The 27,351-nt window shown below is 39.4% G+C and overlaps 2 protein-coding genes across 7 annotated transcripts in view; one reads left to right on the forward strand and one right to left on the reverse strand.

Moving 5' to 3' along the window:
- Positions 1 to 1,187: 1,187 nt before the first annotated feature.
- Positions 1,188 to 27,351, forward strand: part of LOC112836551 (phospholipid-transporting ATPase ABCA1-like) — a 78,102-nt gene continuing 51,938 nt past the window's right edge. Inside the window, exons 1-4 of one of the 5 annotated variants that reach the window (XM_073876632.1) lie at positions 1,188 to 1,391; positions 2,875 to 2,999; positions 8,673 to 8,862; positions 12,136 to 12,218. In XM_073876632.1, the coding sequence (XP_073732733.1) occupies positions 1,209 to 1,391; positions 2,875 to 2,999; positions 8,673 to 8,862; positions 12,136 to 12,183 (546 nt within the window). In that variant the 5' untranslated portion in view covers positions 1,188 to 1,208 and the 3' untranslated portion in view covers positions 12,184 to 12,218. Of the gene's footprint in view, positions 1,392 to 2,874; positions 3,000 to 4,086; positions 4,205 to 4,956; positions 5,024 to 8,672; positions 8,863 to 12,135; positions 12,219 to 27,351 lie in introns of those variants that run through there. The other 4 variants (XM_073876633.1, XM_025888388.2, XR_012373532.1 and 1 more) reach the window with 4 other exon arrangements.
- Positions 13,235 to 27,337, reverse strand: NIPSNAP3A (nipsnap homolog 3A). 2 transcript variants are annotated; one of them, XM_025888574.2, is made up of 6 exons: positions 27,074 to 27,253; positions 23,386 to 23,596; positions 21,254 to 21,412; positions 19,606 to 19,755; positions 13,905 to 13,991; positions 13,235 to 13,812 (listed from the first exon to the last, which is right to left on the reverse strand). In XM_025888574.2, the coding sequence occupies exons 1-6, from the start codon at positions 27,131 to 27,133 to the stop codon at positions 13,736 to 13,738; spliced, it is 744 nt and encodes a 247-aa protein (XP_025744359.1). In that variant the 5' UTR covers positions 27,134 to 27,253; the 3' UTR covers positions 13,235 to 13,735. The 2 variants fall into 2 exon arrangements, with proteins under 2 accessions (XP_025744359.1, XP_073732729.1); XM_073876628.1 differs by lacking the exon at positions 13,235 to 13,812 and adding an exon at positions 15,180 to 15,261 and having other exon boundaries at positions 13,864 to 13,991; positions 27,074 to 27,337.

Genomic DNA, 27,351 nt, shown 5'->3' on the forward strand with positions numbered 1-27,351 from the left:
TAGCCTCCATGTATTTAAGTTCTTTCTGACTTTCCTCTTGTGAATGAGTTCAGTTTCAAAGCATTGTGGTCTGAAAATATGCAGGGAATGATCCCAATCTTTTGGTACCGGTTGAGACCTGATTTGTGACCTAGGATGTGATCAATTCTGGAGAATGTTCCATGGGCACTAGAGAAGAATGCGTATTCCGTTGCTTTGGGATGGAATGTTCTGAATATGTCTGTGAAGTCCATTTGGTCCAGTATGTCACTTAAAGTCTTTATTTCCTTGTTGATCTTTTGCTTAGATGATCTGTCCATTTCAGTCGGGGGGGTGTTAAAGTCCCCCACTATTATTGTATTGTTGTCAATGTGTTTCTTTGCTTTTGTTATTAATTGCCTTATATAATTGGCTGCTCCCATGTTAGGGGCATAGATATTTATAATTGTTAGATCTTCTTGTTGGATAGACCCTTTAAGTAGGATATAGTGTCCTTCCTCATCTCTTATTACAGTCTTTGGTTTAAAATCTAATTTGTCTGATATAAGGATTGCCACCCTAGCTTTCTTTTGGTGTCCATTAGCATGGTAAATGGTTTTCCACCCCCTCACTTTCAATCTGGGGGTGTCTTTGGGTCTAAAATGAGTCTCTTGCAGACAGCATATTGATGGGTCTTGTTTTTTAATCCAACCTGATAGCCTGTGTCTTTGATTGGGGCATTTAGCCCATTTACATTCAGGGTAACTGTTGAAAGATATGCATTTAGTGCCATTGTATTGCCTGTAAGGTGACTGTGAAGGTATATTGTCTGTGTTCCTTTCTGATCTATGCTGCTTTTAGGCTCTCTCTTTGATGAAGCTCCTCTTTCAAATGACCCATTATCCAGTGTTTAGTATATTTCTTTTCACTTTCACTTCCACAAGCTGTCAGATACCTACTAGCTGAGTAATTAGTTCACTTTTTAATGTGTTTTAGCTTTACTTGACCATCATTGGTTTTACAGCAACTTTATAATTTTTTTCATTTATATATGAGAAATAATTTACATTTCTGATTTCTTGTGAATTCATCTTTTCATATTTTGTAGGCTATATAATTTTGTTTTCAAGATCTCACTTTATTACCATTGCCCAATTTTCTATTGTATCTTTCATCTTTATCTTACTGATTTGAAGTCTTGCTGGAAAAGCCAGAACAAGAAGAGCAAGGTGAGGTCAAAACTGCCTCAGATGCTAGGTGACCTTCAGTGTTGGCTTCTTGCAGAATCCAGAGAAACAGACCTGCTCAGCGGGATGGACGGCAAAGGCTCTTACCAGGTGAAGGGCTGGAAGCTCACACAACAGCAGTTTGTGGCCCTTCTGTGGAAGAGGCTGCTGATTGCCAGACGGAGTCGGAAGGGATTCTTTGCTCAGGTGACAAGTGCTGTTCCAGGCCAGTGACTCTGGCTTCCCGGGTGGGCCGCAGGCTCCCTGACCAGTGAAGGCAGGAGAGGGTCATGGTTGTGAGGTGGATGCTGGAGTCAGACTTGCCGTATTTCAATCCCAGTCCTGCTTCCTGCCGCTCACGCATCTGCGGGCAAGTTACTTCTCTGTGCCTCTGTGTCCTCGTCTTTAGAATGAAGATAATGTGCCTATGACATAGGGTTGTTATGAGGATTAGTGAGTAAGTGCTTAGAATGGGGCCTGGCATTAAGTCGTGCTGTGCGTGTGTGTGTGTGTGTGTGTGTGTGTGTGTGTGTGTGTGTGTGAGGTTTATGGTAGAGGACAGTGTAACAAGGACAGAGTTTAGGAAAATTGGCTGGGCAAGTTCAGTTTTCATAACCTGAGATGCACTTGACATATAAACTTCTTGGAAACATGACTTTTCTCTAAAGTGGTGTTTAACTGCAAATTGACGGACAGGTAGCCAGGGAGGTCAGAAAAAAATGGGCAAACAGAGAAGACTCATTACACTGTTGCCTGCATGTCAGTGTTTGCATGCTAAGTTGCTCGGTCGGAAGGGATAAAATTATCCCGCTGTATAAAATCGAGAAGTGTAGAGAAAGTGTCTGTAGAGATTCTTCCCTGCAGACTCTGTGGGTAATGCAGAGAGTATGAATTTGGAGCATGCAGACCTGGGTTTGAATTCTGGTTCTGCCACTTACTGGCTGTGTGACCTTGGACAGGTTACTTAGTCTCTCTGAGCTCAGTTCCCTTGTTCGTTGATTGGTGATAGAGTTGTAACGATAATGAAGTGAGAGAATTGTCATAGAGTATTTTCCCATAAAGAAGGATTTGGGTGATGATGCTTTTTGAGGCCATCCCATGGTGACAGCGGATGCTGTCCCCTTTCAGAGCGTGGGATCTGACTGGGTCACTTAGTCTTGGTCTGTAGATTACAGGTGAGAGTACTGAGGCCTCAGCGGGGGTGACTTCGCATGGATACGCTTGTAGAGACAGAACCAGGCTTCGGGTCTTCTGGCTCTTGGTGCAGGGCTTGTTCTCTTGGCCTTTCTCTGAGCTGAGCCGGGCTCATGGCCCATCGTGGTCTTTCTCAGGTCTTCAGTGGGAAGAGAGTAGGACCCAGGGTTCTGAGTCCCCCTGACATGTGACCACTGTTTACTCTGTAAAGTTTTGAGCTTCGTGCCTCTGCAAGGTGGCCACAGCCTCTGGCCTTGTGCTGCCAGCCTCCAGAAATGCCCTGGAGGGAAGAGGTTTCGGTGGCAGGATCTGCTGCTTCCCACCTGCCAGCCATGAATGCCTTGGGGGAGCTTTGTTCTGGGTCCCGTGGTGCTCACTTGCGTGCTGGCTGGGCTAGGGAGGCTGGCTGGACTCTTATGGGCTTGCCCCAGGCCCCTTTTTCTGACACTTGGCCTTGTTTTGCCACTTCCTTTCCCCCTCTGTCCCCTGGTTACAGATTGTCCTACCAGCTGTGTTTGTCTGCATTGCCCTGGTGTTCAGCTTGATCGTGCCCCCCTTTGGCAAGTACCCCAGCCTGGAACTTCAGCCCTGGATGTACAACGAACAGTACACGTTTGTCAGGTACGTGTTTGCTTTCTGTGCCCCTGGAGAGAAGAGAGCTCAGGCCGACTGAGGGTGTTGATGCTCCTGAGGACCAAGGGCAGGTGGACTCGAGAATCACGCAGTGGAGTGGATTTTATCAGCTGTTCTAAAGCCCCGACACAGACTAATATCGTATGCAAAGAACAGCAGCGAATTGAACTTGAAATGAGAATCCTCTTTTGTCATATTTGAACCTTTCTTCTCTTTATACTGGTTATTTCCAGCTACAGTTATATGTATTTTAAGAAAATAATCTGCCTTTCTAAAATCTAGGATTAAGTTATAAATGTATTTGGATATTTACAGCTATGTTAATTTTGTAGTTAAGTCAAAGGATTTATACACATTGTACCTCCAGGAAGTTAATACTTTGTTTTTTCCACAATACAATTCTTGCATTTTTTATCTGATAAGTTGTAAATATTAGCTAGTATTTGTCCTTTAGACAAAAATAGTCCTTACTTATAACAAACAATCCAGTACTTCAAACAAAAGGTTAACGGAATTTCTTAATCTTGTTAGGCAGAAATTTTCTTCATTTTTGTAGGATTTGTAGATCTTTAGATGGGGGAGAACATGTCAGTGATATAAAAAACAAGGGAAGCTAGGGCACCTGGGTGGCTCTGTTGGTTTAGCGTCCAACTCGATTTCAGCTCAGGACATGATCTAAGGGTCATGATCTCAGGGTCATGAGATCAGGCTCTGGGCTCAGTGGTCTGCTTGAGATTCTCTCTCCCTCTCCTTCTGCCCCGCCTCCCTAGGCTCACGATCTCTCTCTCTCTCTCTCAAATAAATAAATAAATCTTCTAAAAAAGAACAAGGGAAGCTTTTTTAATAAAGTTATACTATGTATACACACACATATGTGTGCTATATATACACTGTATATACATGTAGTACATATATAGTATATACACATATAGTTTATACACATATAGTATATATGCTATATATATGTGTGTAAATATGTATGCTATAGTATATATAGCATAGTGTGTGTGTTTGTTTATGTATATATATATATATATGTATATAGCTCAGGTTTATTTTATTCTTTCTTTTCTAGGCTCACCTTGTATTCCTCATGGCTGTAGCAATGTGTTCATAATCTGTGCTCATTATTGTTTATAGTTTTTAGTTGTCCATGCAAATATTCAGCCAATAAAATCTCCGTGACCTTTGTAGAAAGTTGTTGTCAATGCCTAATGGATAATTGTGAAAGTACTTTTGAAATACCGATCCTTACTAAGTTTGTGAAAGTCCCTTTTTTTTTTTTAAAGTAGGCTCCATGCCCAGAGTGGTTCTTGAACTCATGACCCTGAGATCAAGAACTGAGCTGAGATCAAGAGTTGGACGCTTAGGGACACCTGGGTGGCTCAGTCAGTTAAGTGTCTGCCTTCGGCTCAAGTCATGATCCCAGCATCCTGCGATCGAGTCCCAGATGGGGCTCCCAGCTCAGCAGGGAGCTTGCTTCTCCCTCTGCCTGCCACTCCCCCTGCTTGTGCTCTCTCTTTCTCTGACAAATAAATAAATGAAATCTTAAAAAAAAAAAAAAGAGTTGGACACTTAATCAATTGAGCCACCTAGGTGCCCCTGAAAGTACTTTTGAAATACAGATCTTTAATAAGTTTCTTTACTTCACATTAAAATACATATGTAAATATATATTATGTGTGTGTGTTTATACAGATATATGTGCACACATACACACAACTTATACATATTTATACAGTCACCACTCTGGAGTGCTGTTTATCATCCTGATATCAAATATGTGGCTAGTATCTAAGGTCCTTATAGGTGAGTCTGTGTTTTATTCATTTTTGTGTTAAGAACCTAGCACTCAGGAAGTGTTTAATAAAGCGTTTATTTTGAAAAACCTTTTTACCTCCCAGTTCCTATTTTTTTTTAAAGATTTTTATTTATTGGTTGAAAGACCTAAACGTGAGACAGGAGTCCATCAAAATCCTAAAGGAGAACACAGGTAGCAACCTCTTCGACCTCAGCCGCAGCAACTTCTTCCTAGAAACATCGCCAAAGGCACGGGAAGCCAGGGCAAAAATGAACTATTGGGATTTCATCAAGATAAAAAGCTTTTGCACAGCAAAAGAAACAGTCCACAAAACCAAAAGACAGCCGACAGAATGGGAGAAAATATTTGCAAATGACAGATCAGATAAAGGGCTAGTATCCAAAATCTATAAAGAACTTATCAAACTCAATACCCAAAGAACAAATAATCCAATCAAGAAATGGGCAGAAGACATGAACAGACATTTTTCCAAAGAAGACATCCAAATGGCCAACAGGCACATGAAAAAGTGCTCAACATCGCTCGGCATCAGGGAAATCCAAATCAAAACCTCAATGAGATACCACCTCACACCCGTCAGAATGGCTAAAATTAACAAGTCAGGGAACGACAGATGTTGGCGGGGATGTGGAGAAAGGGGAACCCTCCTACACTGTTGGTGGGAATGCAAGCTGGTGCAACCACTCTGGAAAACAGTATGGAGGTTCCTCAAACAGTTGAAATTAGAGCTACCATTCGATCCAGCAATTGCATTACTGGGTATTTACCCCAAAGATACAAATGTAGGGACCCGAAGGGGTACGTGCACCCCAATGTTTATAGCAGCAATGTCCACAATAGCCAAACTGTGGAAAGAGCCAAGATGTCCATCAACAGATGAATGGATAAAGAAGAGGTGGTATATATACACAATGGAATATTATGCAGCCATCCAAAGGAATGAGATCTTGCCATTTGCAATGACGTGGATGGAACTGGAGGGTGTTATGCTTAGTGAAATAAGTCAGTCAGAGAAAGACATGTATCATATGACCTCACTGATATGAGGAATTCTTAATCTCAGGAAACAAACTGAGTGTTACTGGAGTGGTTGGGGGTAGGAGGGATGGGGTGGCTGGGTGATAGACATTGGGGAGGGTATGTGCTACGGTGAGCGCTGTGAATTGTGCAAGACTGTTGAATCACAGATCTGTACTTCTGAAACAAACAATGCAACATATTTTAAGAAAAAAGAAAAAGAAGAAGATAACAGGAGAGGAAGAATGAAGGGGAGTAAGTCGGAGGGGGAGACGAACCATGAGAGATGATGGACTCTGAAAAACAAACTGAGGGTTCTAGAGGGGAGGAGGGTAGGGGGATGGGTTAGCCTGGTGATGGGTATTAAAGAGGGCACATTCTGCATGGAGCACTGGGTGTTATGAACAAACAATGAATCATGGAACACTACATCAAAAACTAATGATGTAATATATGGTGATTAACATAACAATAAAAAATTTAAAAAAAGATTTTTATTTATTTATTTGACAGAGACACAGCAGGAGAGGGAACACAAGTAGAGGGAGTCAGGGAGAGAGAAGCAGGCTTCTTGTGGAGCAGGGAGCCTGATGCAGGGCTCGATCCCAGGACCCTGGGATCATGACCCAAGCCGAAGGCAGACGCTCAACAACTGAGCCACCCAGGCCTATTTTTAATGAACTACTAAACTGGCTGCTTCTCATGTACCGACAGTGGTGACACTTCTGAGAACGTGGGCACCCAGGAACTTTTGAATGCCCTCAGCAAAGATGCTGGCTTTGGGATCCAACATATGGAAGGAAAACCAATCCTCTGAGTGCCGTTTTAGACCCTCCTTGACTGGCTTCTTGTCATTGTCACCTCTAATTTCCTCTCTAATATTGCATTTATCAGCTGCATGCCACACTTGTGACTACCATCATTTGCCCTTTGAATCATTTTTTTTAATTTTAAAAAAGCTATTATAGTAACCTAATCAGAACATCTAGAAACGAACATTTGGAGAGTGTTCTAACATCTTGCAAACTGAATCATTATAGCTGTTTTTTTTTTTACTGATATAGCACATTAATATTTAATTTAATAGCACCTTATACTTACCTGTCAAATGCTTTCCATCAACTCTTATACCTAAGTTTTACAATGGGCTGCTCCACTATATGTAATTTTTGGTTTTGCTTATCAGCTTTTTCACTTTGACAACCTGAAAACATGATGTATTCACTTTTTATAATACAAATTTTCTTCCTTTAATGTATATATTTTTAATGATATTTGTCTTCAAAATCCTTTTTTAAGGCACTGTATAAACAAATTCAGTGAATGTCCATAAGCCTCTAAGTGTCTGGGAGGGGAGGCCAAAGGTACATCAAGGGATCACTGAGTAAAGACAATGAAGAGAGGTGAGGAGCTTATGAGAGCCCAGTGCTGGTAGAGGTAGGTTCAGTTTTCCAGGCTAGAAAGACAAAAGAAGCATGAGCCTGATTCAGATGCTACCGCTCGGATGAAGAGCACCACTGATCTGTATTGGAGGCAGTCTGAAGACGAGATCTCTGTACTGACAACTCTTACTGCAATTCAGATTTTAAGTTTTTCAAAAAGTGGTATAACTGAGGGAAATTTGACTGGGACACTTACCAGTGGCTTTTAACTTTATCTCAGCCAATCATCTTTTGGAGGTTTTAGAGTATTGAGCTTCAGGAGGGCACGGTGTCTTACTTTGACTTTTCCATCAAGTCACGGAGCTTTAGAGAGAACTAGAGAGCAGTCCACAAATCTGTTCCTTTGGTATTTTCAGCACGTACAAGAATAACATAAAGAGTGTGGCTATGCATTGTAGAATTTTGCAACTGGAAGGAATACTGGAAATGACTTGTTTAGCATGACATTTTGTACTTTTATTTTACTGGTGGAAAGATAAGACCCACGAGGGCAAGCGTTGTGTTGTGATGGTCTGCAGTGATTCAGAGCTCAAGTCAGGCTTCAAGGCCTTGTGATGCTTGCAGACAACCTAGCTCTTCATGTACTGAGCACCCTCACCCCATGCCCTCCAAACCCCAATTCTGTACTCATTTTAAAACATAAGGTGAATCTTGCCATCCTGCACCAGATTTACAGCACATTGAGCATAACATGCAGACTCCTTCCCAGGCCCGGGTCATATGGCACCTGCTTCCCTCCACCACTCATCTCCCATCACTCTCCCTCCTACCTCATCCCATTCCAGCCACACTGTCCCCCTGCTGTTCCTCAAACATGGAAAGTTCACTTCTTCTGAGAGACTTTGTACCTATACTTTCTATTGCCTTTGCCTGTAGTGTTCTTTCTCTCCAAATCTTTTCCTGACTCCTTTCTATCATTTATGCCTTGGAAGAAGACAGTAGTCCCTCTTCCCCCGATTCAATGTCCTCTTATTTTGCTTTATTTTTGGCTAAGTGACATTTGCTTATTGCCAAATTCCTCTACAGAAGGCAGGGACTTTGTCTTGTTCACCCCAGACTCTCAGATGTGCAGAACAGTGTCTGGCACATAGTAGATGCTCAGTGAATATTCGCTGAGCGGACACAGGGGCAAGAGACCAAATGCCGGCAGATTGGATTGACTGGAGTTTGGTATATGAGCATTTAGGGCCTCTTTGTGTTCCTTCATCCTTACCTGTAAAGTGAGTTTGCAGCTTACAGGTCTGTGGGGAGATCAAACAAATGGTGAGGGGATGGATAGATGCATGTTTGTGGTTGTTATTGATTGGTCTGTGCTCCTGAGGCACCAGGAAAGGCCAGGTCCTCTCGGGTAATGCTGCCTTTGCTGTCCTTCCTTTGCAGAGACATGCCCTGCTCAGTGGGGGAGGAGGAGTGGACCACCGCCCCCGTTCCCCAGACCCTCACGGACCTGTTCCAAAATGGGAACTGGACGATGGAGAACCCCTCACCCACCTGCCAGTGTAGCAGTGACAAAATCAAGAAGATGCTGCCCGTGTGTCCCCTGGGGGCAGGGGGGCTGCCTCCTCCACAAGTGAGTCACTCTCCGTGTGACTGAGCAGATGGCGGTGCAGTGGGGCTGGGAGCTTCTGCTTGGGAAGAAGGAATGGCTGACCTATCCTGCCAGGGGGTTGTCTCTTGATCTTAATTCTTATCATAGGGAAAGGCATGTGGGTTTTGAGGGGAAGGGACTTGGTCTACAAGTTCCCATATTTTAGCTTGTTTGTCTACTTTGAAAACTCAGCCTCGGTTACTTACTTGTTTGAGTTAAAACCAGATCACAACATTCTGGATCAGTGGGCTGTGGAAGGCACAGTCTGGCTTCTCCCACTGAGGTCATGTCACAGAATATACTGTGACAGGCCCGGCTCCATCCCTGGTTCTGCCACAGATGAGCTGGTGACCTCAGACAGGCCGCTCAGTGCCTGGGCCTGTTTCCTCACCTCTGAATTAGGGAGGCTGGCCCATGAAACTTCTGCGGGTCTTAAAACTCTGACATTCTCTGAGGCTGTGAGTGTGGGGAGCAGTTCGGAGCCTTTTTTCTGAGAACAATTTCAGAAAGAGGCTTGTGATCTCCCTCTGTTGCTTTATCAGCATCTGGGTTGCAGGGTGAGGACAAGCAATTGTAAGTGGGTGTGAGAACTTAAAAGTCCTGGTTACTTCTCTTTAAAAGAACAGTGAATCTATGCATCAGTATAACTCCAATGAACCAAAGAAGTCACTGGGCATAGTCAATGATACTGCTCCCTAAAAACCTTTTGACTATAAAGAATCATGTTCCAGTGTCTATTGCTCAGTAGTTTAGAATAATTTCTTTGGGGACATCTTGGCTTGGCGTAAGTGAATGGCCGATGCTGAGGGCAGAAGGGACCAGGACTCTGTGTTTGGATGATGGCAGCACCTGGGCCCTGAGGGCAGGGTCTAGTCACACTGTGATCCATGTTTGTGGGACATATGTCATTGTTATCCATTTTGTTTTCTGTCCCAGTTGTGGCCCAAAAGACACATGTGCTTTGTTTATTTTAAATTTACAGAGCTTCTAGTTCAGTCATGTTATTAAATAAGGTGGCTTTTAAATTGGTTTAATTCAAAGTATGAGTCTCCTATCCCAGTTACACGTTTCTCCCAAATCAGATTCCCATAGGGTTGTATGGATTCCAGGATAGTTTTTCAGTTTTCACTTTTTACATGGACCCAACAAGGACTGGGATTGAAGAAATGGTATTAAAACTACCTATTTTCCTTGTTTTTCAACCCATTTGTTCCTCTGGGCTTTGAAGGAGCAAGTGGTACTTGAGAAGAAAAGGAATCTGTGAAGTCCATTCATACCTCCTAGAAAATGAGTTGCCTTATATGGCTGCCTCAAAACTTAGCTCTGTCACTACTTCCCACTTTTCCTCCTTTGCCTTTTCCCCAAGAGCCAGTACCCACAGAACTCTGAGCAGTGCAGAGTGGGACCCCTAAAGTGGCCATCATGCTAGGAAAGAGCCATGGCTTGTCTATCCGGCCCTCTCTAGCCTACTGTGTTTGCTTTGGCTCTGCAGCTGCTTGCTTGAGACCCGTGTTCAGTCCTGAGCTACCAGGTTTAGAGGAGCATCTGAGACGAATAGCCACTCTTTCCTCAATGTGTCAGATGTCAGAGTCTGTAATCAGGGCCAGGTCCCTTCTCTTTCCCACTGGAGTTTCTGTTAGCTCCCTGGGCAGGAACTGTAAGAGTCAAAAGTTTGCCAGAACCCATTAGAGGTGGCTGTGATATAACTTTCACAAAGTCTAACTTTGAATTTCCTTTGAAGAGGAAATATCTAAATGAAACATGTACATACTCATGTGGTATCTGCTGCTGAGTGGTATTGTGTTCCACACTATGTTTTATGTCAGGCTGTTATTTAGATACGGTGGCTTTTCCCTGGGTACCAGTAATTCTCAATCACTTCCTCTGAGTCAAAGGATTCCATTAAGCAAGTAAAGAAACACTTGAAGTTGGCCAAGGTACTTTATCTATCCCAAGACTTGTCAGGAAAGTGGGCCCAGAGTTGCTGGTATGTGGGAATCATTGTAGGTCAGTCAGATCACCTAGCAGCTTATTGTTTAGGACTTTTGCATATAAAGTCATCACTGGTATTTAGTGATCTTGTGCTGGCCAAGACTGAGCTACTCTCTATATTTAATATTTGAAAGTGTATATCCTGTATATGGAGCATGGCAGGTATTCGTTCTCTTATTTCCTACACAGTATCAATACAGGTCATTAGGAATTTCATACAAGACCCTTTGTGGGGCGCCTGAGTGGCTCAGTCGGTTAAGCGTCTGCCTTCGGCTCAGGTCATGATCCCAGGGTCCTGGGATCGAGCCCCACATTGGGCTCCTTGCTCAGCGGGGAGCCTGCTTCTCCTTCTCCCTCTGCCCCTCCCCCATTTGTGCTGTTTCTCTCTCAAATAAATAAAAAATCTTAAAAAAAAAAAGACCTTTTGTAATGGGCTTATAGGACCATTCTTATAACCAGAATCTTAGAATTTTTTTTTAGAATTTGTTATTAGATTGATATGCTATATACTGTTGTTTTAAATTTATCTACAGGTGTAAGAATTTAACTTATTTGAGTAGTTTCACATTACTATTTCTGTACTAAGTTTTCAAGCCACACTGTGTGTGTGAGAATTTACAACCTACTGCTCTTATAAAGTCAGGAGAAGTGGACCAAAGTGAATGCCATTAGGCCATTCTCAGACCTTTTTCAATAGTTTCATTATGGTACTGGACTTTTTTTTAAGGTTTTTTTAGTTTTGTTTTTTTTTTAGGTTTTCTTTTTTTTTATTTACTTGAGGGAGACAGAGGGAAAGAGCACAAGCAGGGGGGAGCAGCAGAGGGAGAAGGAGAAGCAGACTCCCTGCTGAGCAGGGAGCCCGATGCGGGGCCCAATCTCAGGGCCCCAGGATCATGACCTGAGGTGAAGGCAGATGCTTAACTGACTGAGCCACCCAGGCGCCCAGTACTGGACTCTTTAACTCAATGAGATGTTATGCATTTGTTTTTCAGATTTTTGACTTGAAAATAATCATGTTTAAACTCTGAGTAAAAGAAATGTATTTATTTATTGAACAGATGTTTTTCCCTGGGCTATTCATCAGATATTTGTGTGCGTTTATGTGTGTGTGTGTGTGTGTGTCCTCCTTGATTGTGTTCTCAACTGCATCAGTGACTCCTCAGATCCTCACTGACTTTCTCTCTCCAGGAAGAGCATGTGTCCATCTGTGTTATCTTTGAAATGTGCTTCATCTCAGCCAGCTTTGTTGTGTTCCTATTCCAGGAGTGGGTCAGTGAAGCGAAGCACATGCAGTTCATCAGCAGAGTGTAGACTGTCATGTACTGGCTCTCCAGTTTTGTGTGGGATATGGTAAGAACACCCATCTGTTGCTGCTTTCTAAATCTCCATCAGGGCTACGGATTAGATGAAAGAGCCCTGTCTCTTCTAAGTGTTCTAGCTAATCTAAAGATGAATAAAAAAGGGAAAGGCAGAAGCAGCTGTGTATTTTCATGACACAGAGCTGATTTTATGCCGGAGAGAAAATCTGTCTACACTGACTGCAAATAACACCACTGTCACCTAATTTGCTAAGTGACAACTTTTCAAAGAAACACTGAGGTAGAAGACTCTTAGTCAAAACTCAAAACCTCTCTGATAGGTTTTTACCTCCAGAGTTATGATGTTCTTTGCCTTACTAGGAAAACTTATTTGTCCTTTGAATTCTTGAGGACCAGATAAGTGAGAGGTGAATATGCTTCCTGTTTTTCAGTTTTCCCTCAGATAGCTAATAATTTACTATGTTGTATTTGCAATATATATTAGAAACATAAAATCATATAGCTATAAATATAGACTACCCTAAGAGCTTGTAAGTACCAAATCTAGTTGAAGAACGCTGAGGTACTCAACTAAAATGAAAATTTTTTTGTAGGAAAATCCTAGTACATCTGTGCCAGTACTAAAGAAATTCTCCTCGTGGGGTTATTAGCATGCTATTTACTTGAAGTAACTTAATACTTACCATAAAGACAGTATATTTATTACTGTCTCATTACCTTATAGTAACACAATAGTTCCAGGTAAGAGGATACAAATATAAAACACAATAAAAAGAATCAGAGTGTATCTGTAGGCTTTTATTAGGGCAAACATTTCCATAACCATAAATGTCTCATTATCACAGATAGATTGTACCAAGTATCTTTGTTAAATAGTAATCCAAAGTGAAGTAAAAGTTAGTAAAATAAATTGTAAATGAAGACATTTCAGCATATAAACCAGTCTTCAACAGTTTTTAATATGAGGATCTAATAACATTATTTTCCACATAAGTAATTATTAATGTAAAAACCAAAATTAACAGAGATTGATACAGATGATATTGTACTTTTCCATAATAAACATGTTTAATATTTTTATGAATCCCATTTAGTATTACAAAATAAACTTTACTGGACAAAAACTTTTAAAATTTCAGAAAAATAGACATGAAAAGTTTGACAATGTATATAAATAGTTTAGAAATATTATCATAGGCATGGAAATGTGACAATTATTTCAACATAAGGAAATGCTATAAAAGCAGAGGGTTGTCAAAACAGTACAAGAGATATTCTGAAACAAATGAAAAATCAAGATCTTGTAGGAATGACAACAATTTTTAATGTATGACAAATACTGAAATGCCAAAGGGAAAATGAACAGAACTATTTCCTCGTGGTGGTGACAGTGGACAGAGGCAGCTTTTAAAAATGCAAAGGACATAGCAAATTAACTTACCACCTCCTTCATATAAAAATGAGAATGTCTTCGGAGAGTTTAAGTACCATTAGCAGACACATCTTATAGCAGTTAATGCAATGCTTCGTATTTCAATGGAAAACTATTTCAATGGTGAAAATGACATAGGAATCAGAAGCATATTCTTCTGAGACTCAAGGAAGTTAACACTTTCCCGAACTGGAAAAAAACATTTCATAAGAAGGCATATAAAGTTATTGACTGAATCAAATTTGTGGTTCGAATACTTCATGCCTAGTGAAATAGCTTACCAGCTGCCACAACCCTGGGATCCTCATGAGACTGATGTCTCCCAGCCGCACGACTGTCTGCACTCTCATTCCACCAAAGAACATGAACTGCAGAAATAAACCAAAAACAGCGTCTAAGACTATGGCATTACTACAAGTAAGAAATACAGAAGAATTAATCAGAAACATTAAGTCTTGTTCTTTAGATCAAAATAGTGGATATCAAAAAGGTAAAATTAAGTATGTTTAGTAATAAGATTTCAGAGGGGGTCAGAGATTCGGGAGAGAAATTTATAAATTAATTAAACTGGTTTTATAGATGAAGAAACAGAAGGCTGGAAAGGGAAAGTAAATAACACACTAAACACAATTAATCTATAATGAGGCTTCATGACTTTCTAATACATTTTATTTTATTTAAAAAAGGAAGATTATAAAAGAATTGTGTTTACTACTGAAAATCTTGATGATATGAAGAAGCAAATTAAAAGTAGCATAATTTTAACCACCTCGAGAGAACCTCTATTGACATTTAGCACATTTCCTTTAAACAAATGAGTAAAATCAAATTAGGGTCATACTATATATTACACTTACCAGATTTTTAAAAATCGACAATGCATATTTCCCATGGCAGTAACTTTAATTTTTAATGGCTACGGGAATTCCTCCCTATAGATATAAGAACTTTTTATCCAAGCCCCTGACTGATTAGATTAATATTGTAATATTTTTTTGAAACAGGGAATAAATGTTTTTGTGCATATTTTACAAATTTTTAATAATTCCAATGTAAGATATGTTAGCTGTATAGGAAAATGTGGATAAAAAGAGAAAAGAGGAGTCATTTCTATACCACGTAGAAAAAAGGCCACTTTTATATTTGCTGTATCTTTTTCCATATTTATGTGTATATATATATGTGTTTTTATGAATATATATTTATACACACATAAACATGTAAGTTTATGGTTATATAAATACATGATGTAGATACATATATTTTTTCTGGATAATGTGCATATTACATAAAAATATTTCTTTATTGTAAATAATACTGAGAGAAACCTCATTAGAGCAGTGTCTACATATACATCTATAATAGTAACAAAGCTGATGACAACTACTACTAATATTTACTGGGTGTTGATTATGTGCCAGACCTGGTTTTAAGCATTTTGCATATATTAACTCATTTAGTCTATTCAGTCTTCATAATAATTTTAGGTGGTAGATTATTAGTATTATCATTTTATGGATGAGGAAACTAAGGCACAGTGAGGTTAAGTAACTTACCCAGGGTCACAAAGTTATAAGTGGTGAAGCTGGGATTCAAACCCAGGCAGTCTGGATCTGAATATTTTCTTAATATAAATTCCTAAAATTTAAATTGAGAGAACCAAAGAGTTTATCATATATATATATATATATATACATATACATATATATATATATCTCCACACTTACAAATATACAGTGTATATATTATACACTGTCCTCCAGATACGAAGTACTGATTTATACTCAGCATATTACCATTCTTCTAGTACACTAAGAATGGATTAAGATTAAAAAGTGTGTGTACACACACATTTTCTTCTCTTTAAGATTTATTTTAGCACACACGTGCATGAATAGAGGGAAGGGCAGAGGATGAGGGAGAGAGGGAACCTCAAGCAGACTCCCCGCTGAGTGTGCACCCCAGTGCAGGGCTTAATCTCACGACTCATGAGATCAAAACCTGAGCTGAAATCATAAGTTGGACACCTAACCGACTGAGCCACACAGGTGCCCCAAGATTACACTGTGTGTGCACACACATTTTCAATAATTTTTTCTTGCAAAAGTTATACATGTCCTTTATAGTAAATCAGAAACTTCAAAAACCTTTAATCTCATTATTTAAATATGGCTATATATTTTATGTCATTTCCAAATTTCCTTCTTGTATAACTAAACCCACCTACATATCCGTGCATATTTCCTTAATATTAGCAAAAATAATTTAAAAAATTAAGGCTTTTTGCCCAAGGCAGCCCCAGACTGGCCTCCTAACAACACAGGAACCAAACCCTGCCCACAACTAGCAAAAAGCACCATTGCAGGCAACTGGACTGAAGGCAAATGTGGTTCAGTCACAATAGTAAGGTGTAGGCAACACACATAGGAGACACTGTGGAAGGGCCAGGTTCTGGTGAACAGGAGACGCTGCACTGCACTACATGACAGAGCACTACATGAGCTCTTCTTCATAAGGCCATTACTTGCCTAACACATAGAAGCAGACACAGAGAGTTAGAAAAAATGAAGACACAGAAGAATATGTCCCAAATGAATCAACAGGACAAAATCCAGCAGGAGAACAAAATGAAACAGAGATAAGCAATATACCTGATAGAGAATTTAAAGTAATGATCATAAATATATTCACTGGACTTGAGAAAAGAGTAGAGGATCTCAGTGAGACCCTCAAAAGAGATGGAAAATATAAAAAAGGACCAGTGAGAGATGAAGAACTCCGTAAGTGAAATTAAAAAATACAGGGAATATATAGTAGATTAGAGGAAGCAGAAGAATGGAGCAGTGAGCTGGACGACTGTAATGGAAAGCAATCAAGCTGAACAGGAGAAAGAGAAAAGATTAATTAAAAAAAATGAGAATAGGTTAAGGGAACTCAGTGACACCATCAAGTGTAGTAACATTCACATTACAGGGATCCCAGAGAAAAGAGAGAAAAGGGGCAGCAAATTTATTTGAAGAAATAATAGCTGGAAACTCTGGAGAAGGAAACAAATCCAATTCAGGAGGCACAGAGAGTCCCCAACAAAATCATCCCAAAGAGGTCCAAAATATATAAAAAACCTATATAACTCAACACCCCAAAAAACAAATAATCCAATTAAAAAATGGGCAGAAGACATGAATAGACATGAATTTCTCCAAACAAGGCATACAGATGGCCAACAGACACCTGAAAAGATGCTCAAAATCACTCATCATCATCAAAACAAATCTAAACCACAATGAGATATCACCTCACATCTGTTAGAATGGCTAAAATAAAAAACACAAGAAACAACTAGTGTTGGTAAGGACGTGGGAAAAAAGGAACCCTCGTGTGCCACTGGTGGGAATGCACACTGGTGCAGCCACAGTGGAAAACAGTACGGAGGTTCCTCAAAAAATTAAAATAGAATTACCATAGGATCCAGTAATTATACTACTGGATATTTACCTGAAGAATATGAAAACATGAATTTGAAAAGATATATGCACCCCTGTGTTTACTGCAACATTAATTATAGTAGTCAAGATATGGAAGCAACCCAAGTTCCATTGATAGAGGAATGGATAAAGTAGTTGTGGGTGTGTGTGCACGCGCGTGTGTGTAGTGGAATATTACTCAGCCATAAAAAAGAAATCTTGCCACTTGCAACATATGGATGGATATAATGCTAAATGAAATAAGTCAATCAGGGAAAGACAAATACCACATGATTTCATTCATAATGGAATTTAAGAAACCAAACAAAGAAAAAAAAAACCCTGACTCTTAAATATAGAGAACTGTTGGTTGCCAGTGGGAAGGTGGGTGGAAGGGTGGGTGAAATAGGTGAAGGGAATTAAGAGTACACTTATGATGAGTACTGAGTAATGTATAGAATTGTTGAAGCACTATACTGTACACCTGAAATTAATTAAACACTGTTACTTATACTGAAATTAAAAAAATAAATGAAAAATTAAAAAAAATGTCAAATACAAACAGAGAAGCCTTTTTATTTATATTGCCAATTTTTTTGAGGGAAGATGAAGCACATATGAACCCTACTCATTTTTCTTTGACCTATCTAATATTGTATCTATATAATGTATCCTTATTAGGTAAAAACTGGCATCTCATTATTGTTTTAATCTGAATCTTCTTTAATATATTTTTGGTAGTCATCTGTGTCTACCTTTGTAGAAGTATGTATGTACGTATTTATTTTTTGCTTTTTGATTTCATTCAAGGTATTTTGAGAGGCACAAAGCTTGAGCTTTGTATAATAAAATCATTCTTTTATAATAAAATTATTTTTTCCCTCAGTTTCTTCATGGCTTAGAAATATTGTTTCCATACACATTGTTAAATAAATTCATCTGTATTTTGTTTTAGTAATTTTATGAATTCAGTTTTCTAACTGAAATCCATAATCCAGGGGTGCCTGGATGGCTCAGTTGTTAAGCGTCTGCCTTCAGCTCAGGTATGATCCCAGGGTCCTGGGATTAAGCCCCACATCAGGCTCCCTGCTTAGCGGGAAGCCTGCTTCTCCCTTTCCCACTTCCCCTGCTTGTGTTCCCTCTCTTGCTGTGTCTCTCTTTGTCAAATAAATAAATAAAATCTTAAAAAAAAAAAAAAAGAAATCCATAGTCCATCTTGATTTTATTTTAGCATATGGTGTGAGATAGGCATCTACAATTTTTTTCTCCTCTTCATATATTTTCCAATTTGAATATACATCTATAACATATATATTAGTAGAAGTTGACTTTCTGAGCAATGATTAGCTCAGTTTGGGATATGTCCAGTGGACGTAAAGTGGAGAAGATGAAGAGGCAACCGGATATTACAAGTCTTTCAAATATTCATTAGCTATTCTTAGTCATTTATCCTTTCAGATAAATTTTACAAATATTTTTCAGAGTTTGCCACAAGAAAACTCTCTGAAATTCTGATTGGAATATCTTTCAACTTAAAAAAATTAAATATTCCAAATAGATATTTTATTAAATAGATAAACCATTATTCTTTTTCTTTGGGCTTGTCCATGTTTTTAATATTTATAACAATTACATATTACTTTTTTACCCATAAACAATCTTTCTACCCCAAGTAATGTTATTTAAAAAAAAAAAAATCACAGGGGCACCTGAGTGGTGCAGTCAGTTAAGTACCCGACTCTCGGTTTTGGCTCAGGCTTGACCTTAGGGTCTTGAGATTGTGCCTTCTTGGGCTCCACACTCAGTGTGGAGTCTGCTTAAGATCCTCTCTCCCTCTGCTCCTCCCCACCGCTCTCTCTCTTGCATACATGTGCTCTCCTCTCTCAAAATAAACTTTTAAAAAGAATTACAAGAAGCACAAACTTCCAGTTACAAGATAAATAAGTTTTGGGGATGTAATATACAACATGAAGACTACAGTTAACAATTCTATATTGTATATTTGAAAGCTGAAAGAGAGTAGATCTTAAAACTTATCATAAGGAGAAATAATTTGTAACTGTGAGGTGATGGCTGTTTAACTAAACTTATTGTGGTGATCACTTTACAACATATAAATAAATCATTATGTTGTATACCCTAAACTTATATGTCAATTATAGCTCAATAAAACTGTGAAAAAAGGAAAAAAAATCATTAAAAGTACATTCAGAGGAAAATAAGGTGATTAAAGAAGTAGGTGACTTTTTCAGGTTCCTTCCAGTATTTACAAGTTTATCATTTTGATATATCAGGGAAATGAACAGTTCAGTATTTAAAAAAAACTTTATAAGGTGAATAACATTCTAAATAAGATGTAAAACAGGTTTGCTCAACCCTTAAAATTACAAAGCTAAAACTTGGGCAATAAAAAGCAAAATAAACCCCATAATGAGAACAGAGACAAACTGACAAAAAGAACTTAATGTGGATCACCCATATATTTTGCAATTTCATAAGAAGAAATGGACAACTGTACCTCTGTTGAGCACTCCATATTCTGCATGGAACACTCCAACTAGTTTTGTGTAGCCTCGATTGATATGAGTATGAACTGCCCTTTTAAATGGGTCACCCCACAGAGCTGGCCCACCAGGTTTCATTTGAAAAGTAGCTAGTTCATAGATTCCTAGAATGGGGAGAAAAATAATTATTTTATAGAACACATTCAAGAAATTTCCAATCATGTTTAGTTTGGTTCCAGTGGAAGGGTAACTACATATGTAGATTTTGAGGATCATACCCGTATACATGTTAACATGTTAGACATATTTACTAATAATTTGCATTGTTTTTCTTTGCTTTTATGTTTAGAAAGTCCTTGTCCTAGTTTAAGGGTCAGTTGTTAAACTTATCATACAGAACAGACAAAAATGGATGGACTCTACAGTTAATATATTATCTATTTTTAATCTATAAAATTTGTCAATAAAAGAATTTATAATGTAATAGTATTTTTTAGTTGCCTGAGTCTATACTTTTATAAAAGAAATGAATAAGGTATTTCCAGTCTCTTATAGTTCCATTCTGTTTACCAATTTCTACTAACTTATCTCTCTATATAATTTCCCCTCTAAGATTCCATATCCAACAGGAACAGCAAGCAAATAATGAACCTGAGGTGACTGTCTCTGAGTTCTGAGGAAAAAAATAATTCTAAAGGAGATGGTTTTATTATTCCTAAATATCCATGTAATTACTTGAAAAGCATTTTACCTTCTGCATGGAAGTAGAGGCTAGGTGAAGAGAAGGAAACCAGGGGACAAGTAGATTTAGAAAGTAAAAGAAAAACATGCAAAAGTTACCGAAGAATCATAAATAACATAGAGGAAAAGAACTAAGATTTGATACTTTGAGAAGCCAACTAGTTCATTTAGTTAGTGCTGAAAGCTGAGGGGGAGCTAAGAGGATAAGTTTCTAAGTAAGATTTTTCAAATCTCTTATAATCTAAAATGCACTACGAAGTTGGGAATAATGGGGGAAATAAAACATTTAAATTAGTTTATGCTTTTGCTAATCTGACCTTTGTTTAAAACTGGATTGAGGTAATTTCTTTAAGTCAGCAAGAAGTAAAATCAGCAAGAAGACAAATCTTTAGGAATTACTTTCAAACTGAGAAATAAGAAAGAGGAAGACATGAAAGTTAGACTACAGTAATGCGGCTTGGCAGTTCCAGTTAATTCATTCCCCTAGTCAATTTTATAAGCAAATATATACTTAAGATTTAAGATTAGTTGTAGTTTATGGAAAAACTTTTATATTTAAAAGTTTATATTATTTTCAAATTATGACAAAGTATCACATACTATCCCTCACCTACCCACAGATGTGTTCTCTGCTCCGAAGGCCCAACTTCTCAACCTTTACTGACCATGTCAACTTTTTCTATAATATAGCTAAGCTTTAAGAATCAATAAGATACCAATAAGGAAAAACACTTCATTATTCAATGGTCATTTTTTTTAAAGATAAGCTAAGAGCACCAATTTCTTTTTATCTGAACAATCAACAGATGTTCCTCTATTAAACAAGATTAACTTCTTTGCCAGTAGAACTTGAGTTTTTATAGCTTAAAATCTTTAATTTTTTCTCTATCAGAATTCAGTGACTAAGAGGGGGCGACTTGCCTTCTTTTGGAGGCTTTTCTAGTTTGCACCATGGCACCAGATAAGTAATCTCACTCTCCTGTTTATCAATAAGAGCCAAATTTGGAATGAGGTACTGTTCTTGCCATTCCTTATCTTTGGCCAATGCTTTCCGAACTTCAGTTCGATGAGCAAAATTATCTATGGGAAAAGAAAGAGCAAGAAAACCAAAAATTATTGATTTAAAATCACCTGTACTTTTTCTGGGTTTCATTCAATCCACCAAGCGTTCATCAAGGGCACAGGACACCGTATTATATCACTGGAGATAACATATAGATGTGCCATCAGTCCCCAAGTTTTTCATGGCCTGAAAGGGCAGTAGAAATGTCAAAAACTAATGATAATGTCATACAGTGGGCTTTATAGGCTCCACCACTTAATAGGCAGTCGTGTGACTTAGGTTAAGTTATTAAATCTTTCTGTGCCTACTTCTTAACTCTGTAAAATGGGGATAATGATATAATGTCTCCCTCTAGGGTTGTTAAGATTAAATGAATTAGTACACAAGTTTTTGGCACCTCGTTAGAACTCAATATACATTAACTATTATTAATTTAATTGAGGCATTTAAATTATAGCGGCAGTTTAGAGTATTTTTCTGTGGTGGTGGTGGTGGTGGGTGATCAGGTCAAGATATACCTTGAATTACATTTAACGTGAATGAAATTAAGATGCACTTTGACAGCTGCTGCTTTGAACTAACAGCTTCCAGAGAAATAGTGCTGATTCTCTGTCATCCCTTCTTTTTATTTTTATTTATTTTTAAAAAATATTTGACAGAGAGATAGAGAACACAAGTAGGCAGAGTGGCAGGCAGAGGGAGAGGGAGAAGCAGGCTCTCCGCTGAGCAGGGAGCTGGACGTGGGGCTCGATCCCAAGACCCCAGGATCATGACCTGAGCCGAAGGCAGCCGCTTAGCCACCCTGGCGCCCGTCATCCCTTCTTTTTACTCAGTACTATTTCTCTTCTCTGTTTCCCAAACAAGTACATATATTTGCTAACATATGGGCCCAGTACTACATTTAACTATTAGGGCCTCGCAAGACGAACGGTAAAATAGTTTTCTATGGCTTATGCTGAGGATAAGGAATAACATCTATCTTAGAGCTTAAGTAAGTTTTATCAGGACTGTACTAGCAGTTTTGTTTTTTTCTTTTTTTAACTGGGATATGATTCAACTGGCGGTGCATTAAAGCATAAGTTGTGTTTTTATGGGGTTTGTTCTACTACAGTTGGGAAAACCTCTAGACTATGGACATGCTAAGTACAGAATGAGCACTTTTCATGTTATTTTATGATTATTAACTTTGGACACTGATGACCAAATACTAAATGAAATTATTAAAAGTTTCTGGATATCATGATGTACTACAGTAGACTTCAGAAAGATTAAACAATGGAGTAACAAACATTCTGGGGATTCCAGGAACCATACTCCTTCCTCTACTAAACCAGGGATTGATCAGCTTCAATATGGAAAGAACTCTAATTCCTTTTCCTTTACTTCCCTAAACTAGTGTCATGAGAGTGAATTCCTTGAAACTCTGGGGGTACAGAAATAAAACAAAAGTGGTCCGAAACCTGACAGATTTATTATATCTTACAGAAGGGTGAGGGCTTCGAAGTTTACTATCATCTCCTATTAACTTCTATTTCACTAAAGCCTCTAGAGATTTGAATGATGTCTGTTAGAACACTGATATCGAGCTATAGCTTCAGTAAAAAAAAAAATTCTACTCCTCTTATCATCTTAACCCACTTGGGTTCTTGCAATCACTGCTTTAAATTTTTCATAAACCATCTTTACAATAAGCTATTCTTAACTTTTCCTAAGAATTAAGTGTGGTTCATAATTTTATGACTTGAAATCTGAGATGCCATTTTCTCACTATCACATTCTCATATGCTAATAAACGTTTCCAGCAATGGGTTACTACAGGTATACCACTGGGAGGCATAATCCCTGAATTTTTTTGGTATTGCTATTTAAAGGTTTTACTTCACCTGTATGTATTTATAGTAATGTAGATCCAAGAACTAAGTCACTAAGTCGTGGGTAACATCTAACAGAATGAAAATCTGTACTGAATACTTAAGCTGATGACTCATACCATACTTCCAAATATGAAACACTTTATTCATTCTGCCTCCAAATTCTACACTCCAGTATCCAACCAATTCAGAGTGAGCTGTCCGAAGATGAATGTTTTTCTTAGTATTTTCCAGGAACTCATTCATCTTTGAGGGCTTAAGATAATAGGTACGAAATTCATAGAGTGTTCCATCGTATTGTCTGGGGCCTGTAGCAAAAGATGAGCACACCTAAAGAAAGATAAGGCAAATTTAAATATTTTGGGAAAGTAGGGTTTATAATATCATGTTACAACCAAATCTGAGTCTGAAAACAAGGGACACTCAGTAGACTCACAATCTGTTTGTACTCTGTGGTCCTTTCTCCACAGATAATTTGTTTAGAGAGGTATCAGTAAAGAAAACTACTTTTAAGTATTCCAAATATATAGCTACTATGTCCTTGTAGGTAGTCTACCTCTAGTTGCTTTTTCATGAGAAGTTTCTTCTAAGAAGCCACTGGGGCAATTTCTTTACCCAAAAACTACAATTAGGATCCTAATAAGTTTTGCAAATAGTTTAAATATCCCTTATTTAGTCAATAGTATATGTATGTGTTAGAGTTAAACATTAAAAACAATTTTATAAAATATATACTATTTTGGCTAGCACAATGGAAATGTGTTTACTAGCAGAAAATTCTTTTCTTCCTTTCCTCTTTCCCTCCCTCCCTTCCTTCCTTCCTTTTTAGGTTCTTAAAACAATGGAAATTGCTGGTCAGGTCAAAGTATTTCCCAAATTCAATGAAGTAAACCATTGGTCAAAAAATAGGATAGAGGGGCACCTGGGTGGCTTAGTTGGTTAAGCGCCGAGTTCTTGATTGCCACTGAGATTATGATCTAGGGTTGTGAGATCCCTGCCTCCAGCTCTGTGCTGAGCATGGAGCCTGCTTAACATTCCCTCTCCCTCTCTCTCTCTTAAAAAAATAAAAATAGGATAGAAATCTAACTAATGTAATAGGAAACTATGACCTATCCAATTGCATTGTAATGTAGTCATAGGATGTATAAAGCTAGAAAAAGGAAAAAAAAGTCAATGAGTCACAATTGTCTTGAGTCAGTATGTTTTTTTTTTAATTTTTTAAAAAAGACTTTATTTTTCCATTTATTTGAGAGAGAGTGCACATGAGCCAGGGGTGGGGGTGGGGGTGGAGAGGAGCAGAGGGAGAGGGACAAGCAGACTCTGTGCTAAGGGCAGGAGCCAGAGGTGGGGTTAGATCCCAGGACCCTGAGATCCTGACCTGAGTTGAAACCAAGAGTTGGGACACTTTAGCCACCTGAGCCACCCAGGTACTCCTGAGTCATTATGTTTTTAATTATAGATGCAGTCTGAAGAAGGGCATTTAACCCACCCAGTTATACCATGTTAATGGAAATACTTTTTAAGAACCATTAGTTCCTTTTGTAATAGTCATATGTTCACTATGTAAATTTCTAATTTGGGTCTCTGAGTGAACTGAACTTTCAGTGGGAAATGCTTTGCCAGGAATTATCCTGTGTATATGTGTTTATATGTGTAAATGTACACACAGATATATGTATATAAACAGACACACTCATATGGTATTCTAGTTTACAAATCCATCTTACATAAGTTTGATTAGCATGTGCATATTTCCTAAACCTGATTACACCCAGCATAATCTATTATAACAGTTTTCATATCTATAAAGCTATGGATGAATTTTGGGCTTATGCTGACTACCTGCTCCAACAATCAAAAGCAGTATGCTTCTTGCTCTGACATATATTTTTTTTTACAAAGCAGAATAGTATATGTATTTTACTTGTGTATAAGACTGAATTATAATCATCTATCTTGAGCTCATTCCATTCATGTCTATGATGAGTTATATTCTTATTGTCTGATTGACATTTGCCATCAAAAACAATTGCAGCCCCTATGTTTGGCAAACATTCTTTTTTGTGCCATTATACTACTCTAATAACAAAATGCTATGCAAATGAAAACTGCCTAATATTTATAGCTTAAAAATATTGTAAGTAAAATATAAATGTATAAAAAATAGGCCAATGGGGTACTTGTGACAATTGCTTTTAAGTTGTTTTTCAGGGAATTTGTATTTGGGGAACAAAATAAGTGATCACAGGCACACATTTTTATTACCTTTTGCAGAAGAGTATAATAGGAAAGCTCAGGGAGAGGTTAACAGCAATGAAGCAATAAGATGTGTATGTGTGTGGAAAGGGGTAGGTAATTTTTGTTGAGGGACACCAAAACTATGCAACCACAATACAGGACTAGTACGCTAGGGAAGGAAACATGAGTGCTTTAGGCTCCCTAATCTCCAAAGAAAGGCTCATTTTCCTCGGCACTGACTATGAGTCACAATTGTCTTGAGTTACTATGCTTTTTAAATTTTTTTTAAAGATTTTATTTATTTGAGAGAGCGAATGAGAGAGAGAGAGCAAGCATGAGGGGGGGAGGGTCAGAGGGAGAAGCAGACTCCCCGCTGAGCAGGGAGCCGGATGTGGGACTCCATCCGGGGACTCCTGGATCATGACCTGAGCCGAAGGCAGTCACTTAACCAACTGAGCCACCCAGGTGCCCTTTTTTTTTTAATTTTTAAAAAAGATTTTATTTATCCATTCATGTGAGAGAGAGAGAGAGAGAGAGCGCACGAGAGGGGGGGGGGGGGGGGGGGAGGAGCAGAGGGAGAGGGACAAGCAGACTCTGTGCTAAGGGCGGGAGCCAGAGGTGGGGTTAGATCCCAGGACCCTGAGAATATAACTCATCATTGGAATTTTTTCCAATTAGAACAACTGGCCGACATTTAATAATCAAAGTTCAGAGTAAAGTTGTAAGGAATAACTCTTGGCCCTGCCCCAGTAGAGTGTCAATCAGGAAAGATTAAGACTGGATTGCTAATCTTGGGTTAATGGGTCATCGCTGGGTCCTCAGTCTTCAGCAGAGTCAGTCTGTAGAGTAGGTTCATCCCCTTTCGCTTATACCCTTCGAGAAAAGTACAAGCCTCAGTATCAAAGGAAAAATTCTGTAGATTCACAGATTAGGCCAAGTCCTGACAGTTAAGGCTGAATCACAAAAATCTATCGTGTGTTTTTCTCATCTAAGGTTAAGTGAGGTTACCATCCTGTTTGCCAAGAGGTTCCTGGCCCTGCCTGGCTCGGCCACCGCCCGCACGAGGCAGTCGGCCGCTGGGCAGGATGCTCCACCACTGGCACCCTGGCCCTCCTCCTCAAGGTTTTCTGCAAAACGCTCCGAAGTTGTGTACGTTTTATTTACACGGGGGAGGCCTGTTCTTTCGCCAACGGCTGGTTGACCTATTTCTCTTCTACCTTCTGTCTGGAGGGTACGATGGCTTGTCAAAGGACAAAATTAATAGGAACGTTCGACCAGCAAGCACCAGGCACTGGCCCCAACGTAGCAAACGCAGCAGCTGGAGCGAACTGCGCCCCGCTTCCTCCCTCGCGTCCTGGAATGCCCCGCCTCCGGGCCTGGGACCGCCACTATAACTTCCGCGGCGGCTCCATCCCGCAAGCTGCACTGGCGAACGGCCTGCGCGCACGCGCGGCACTCGCAAGTCTGGGCGAGCAAATCGGGTAGCGCATGCGCGGGGCGGCGAGCTCCCAGCTGACGCCCGCTCCCCTCCCCCAAGGCACGGTTTGGGCGCGTCTCCGCGGCGGGTACCTGAGGCGCAAGCTTCCGCGCAGCCAGAGCCCTAGTCAGGCCGCTTCGGAGGACGAGCATGGCGGGGCTTCGAGCGCTGCGAAGGCCAGCCAGCCGGTACTCTTTCTTAGATTCCTCCTGTTAGGGCTTACCCGCCTGGAAAAGAGCAGCGACTGGACTACGGGCGGACGCAGGCTGGGGCGGGACTCCGCGGCGTGAGCTCCGCCTCTGGTGCCGGGAGGCGTGGCGGCACCGCCCCGACTGCTCGCGTCCTCCGGGGCCCCGCGCCCGGCGCGTTT

This window comes from Callorhinus ursinus, unplaced genomic scaffold, assembly GCF_003265705.2.
Source record: "Callorhinus ursinus isolate GAN/ISIS: 27379988/994484 unplaced genomic scaffold, GSC_fseal_2.0 scaffold24, whole genome shotgun sequence".
NCBI lineage: Eukaryota > Metazoa > Chordata > Mammalia > Carnivora > Otariidae > Callorhinus > Callorhinus ursinus.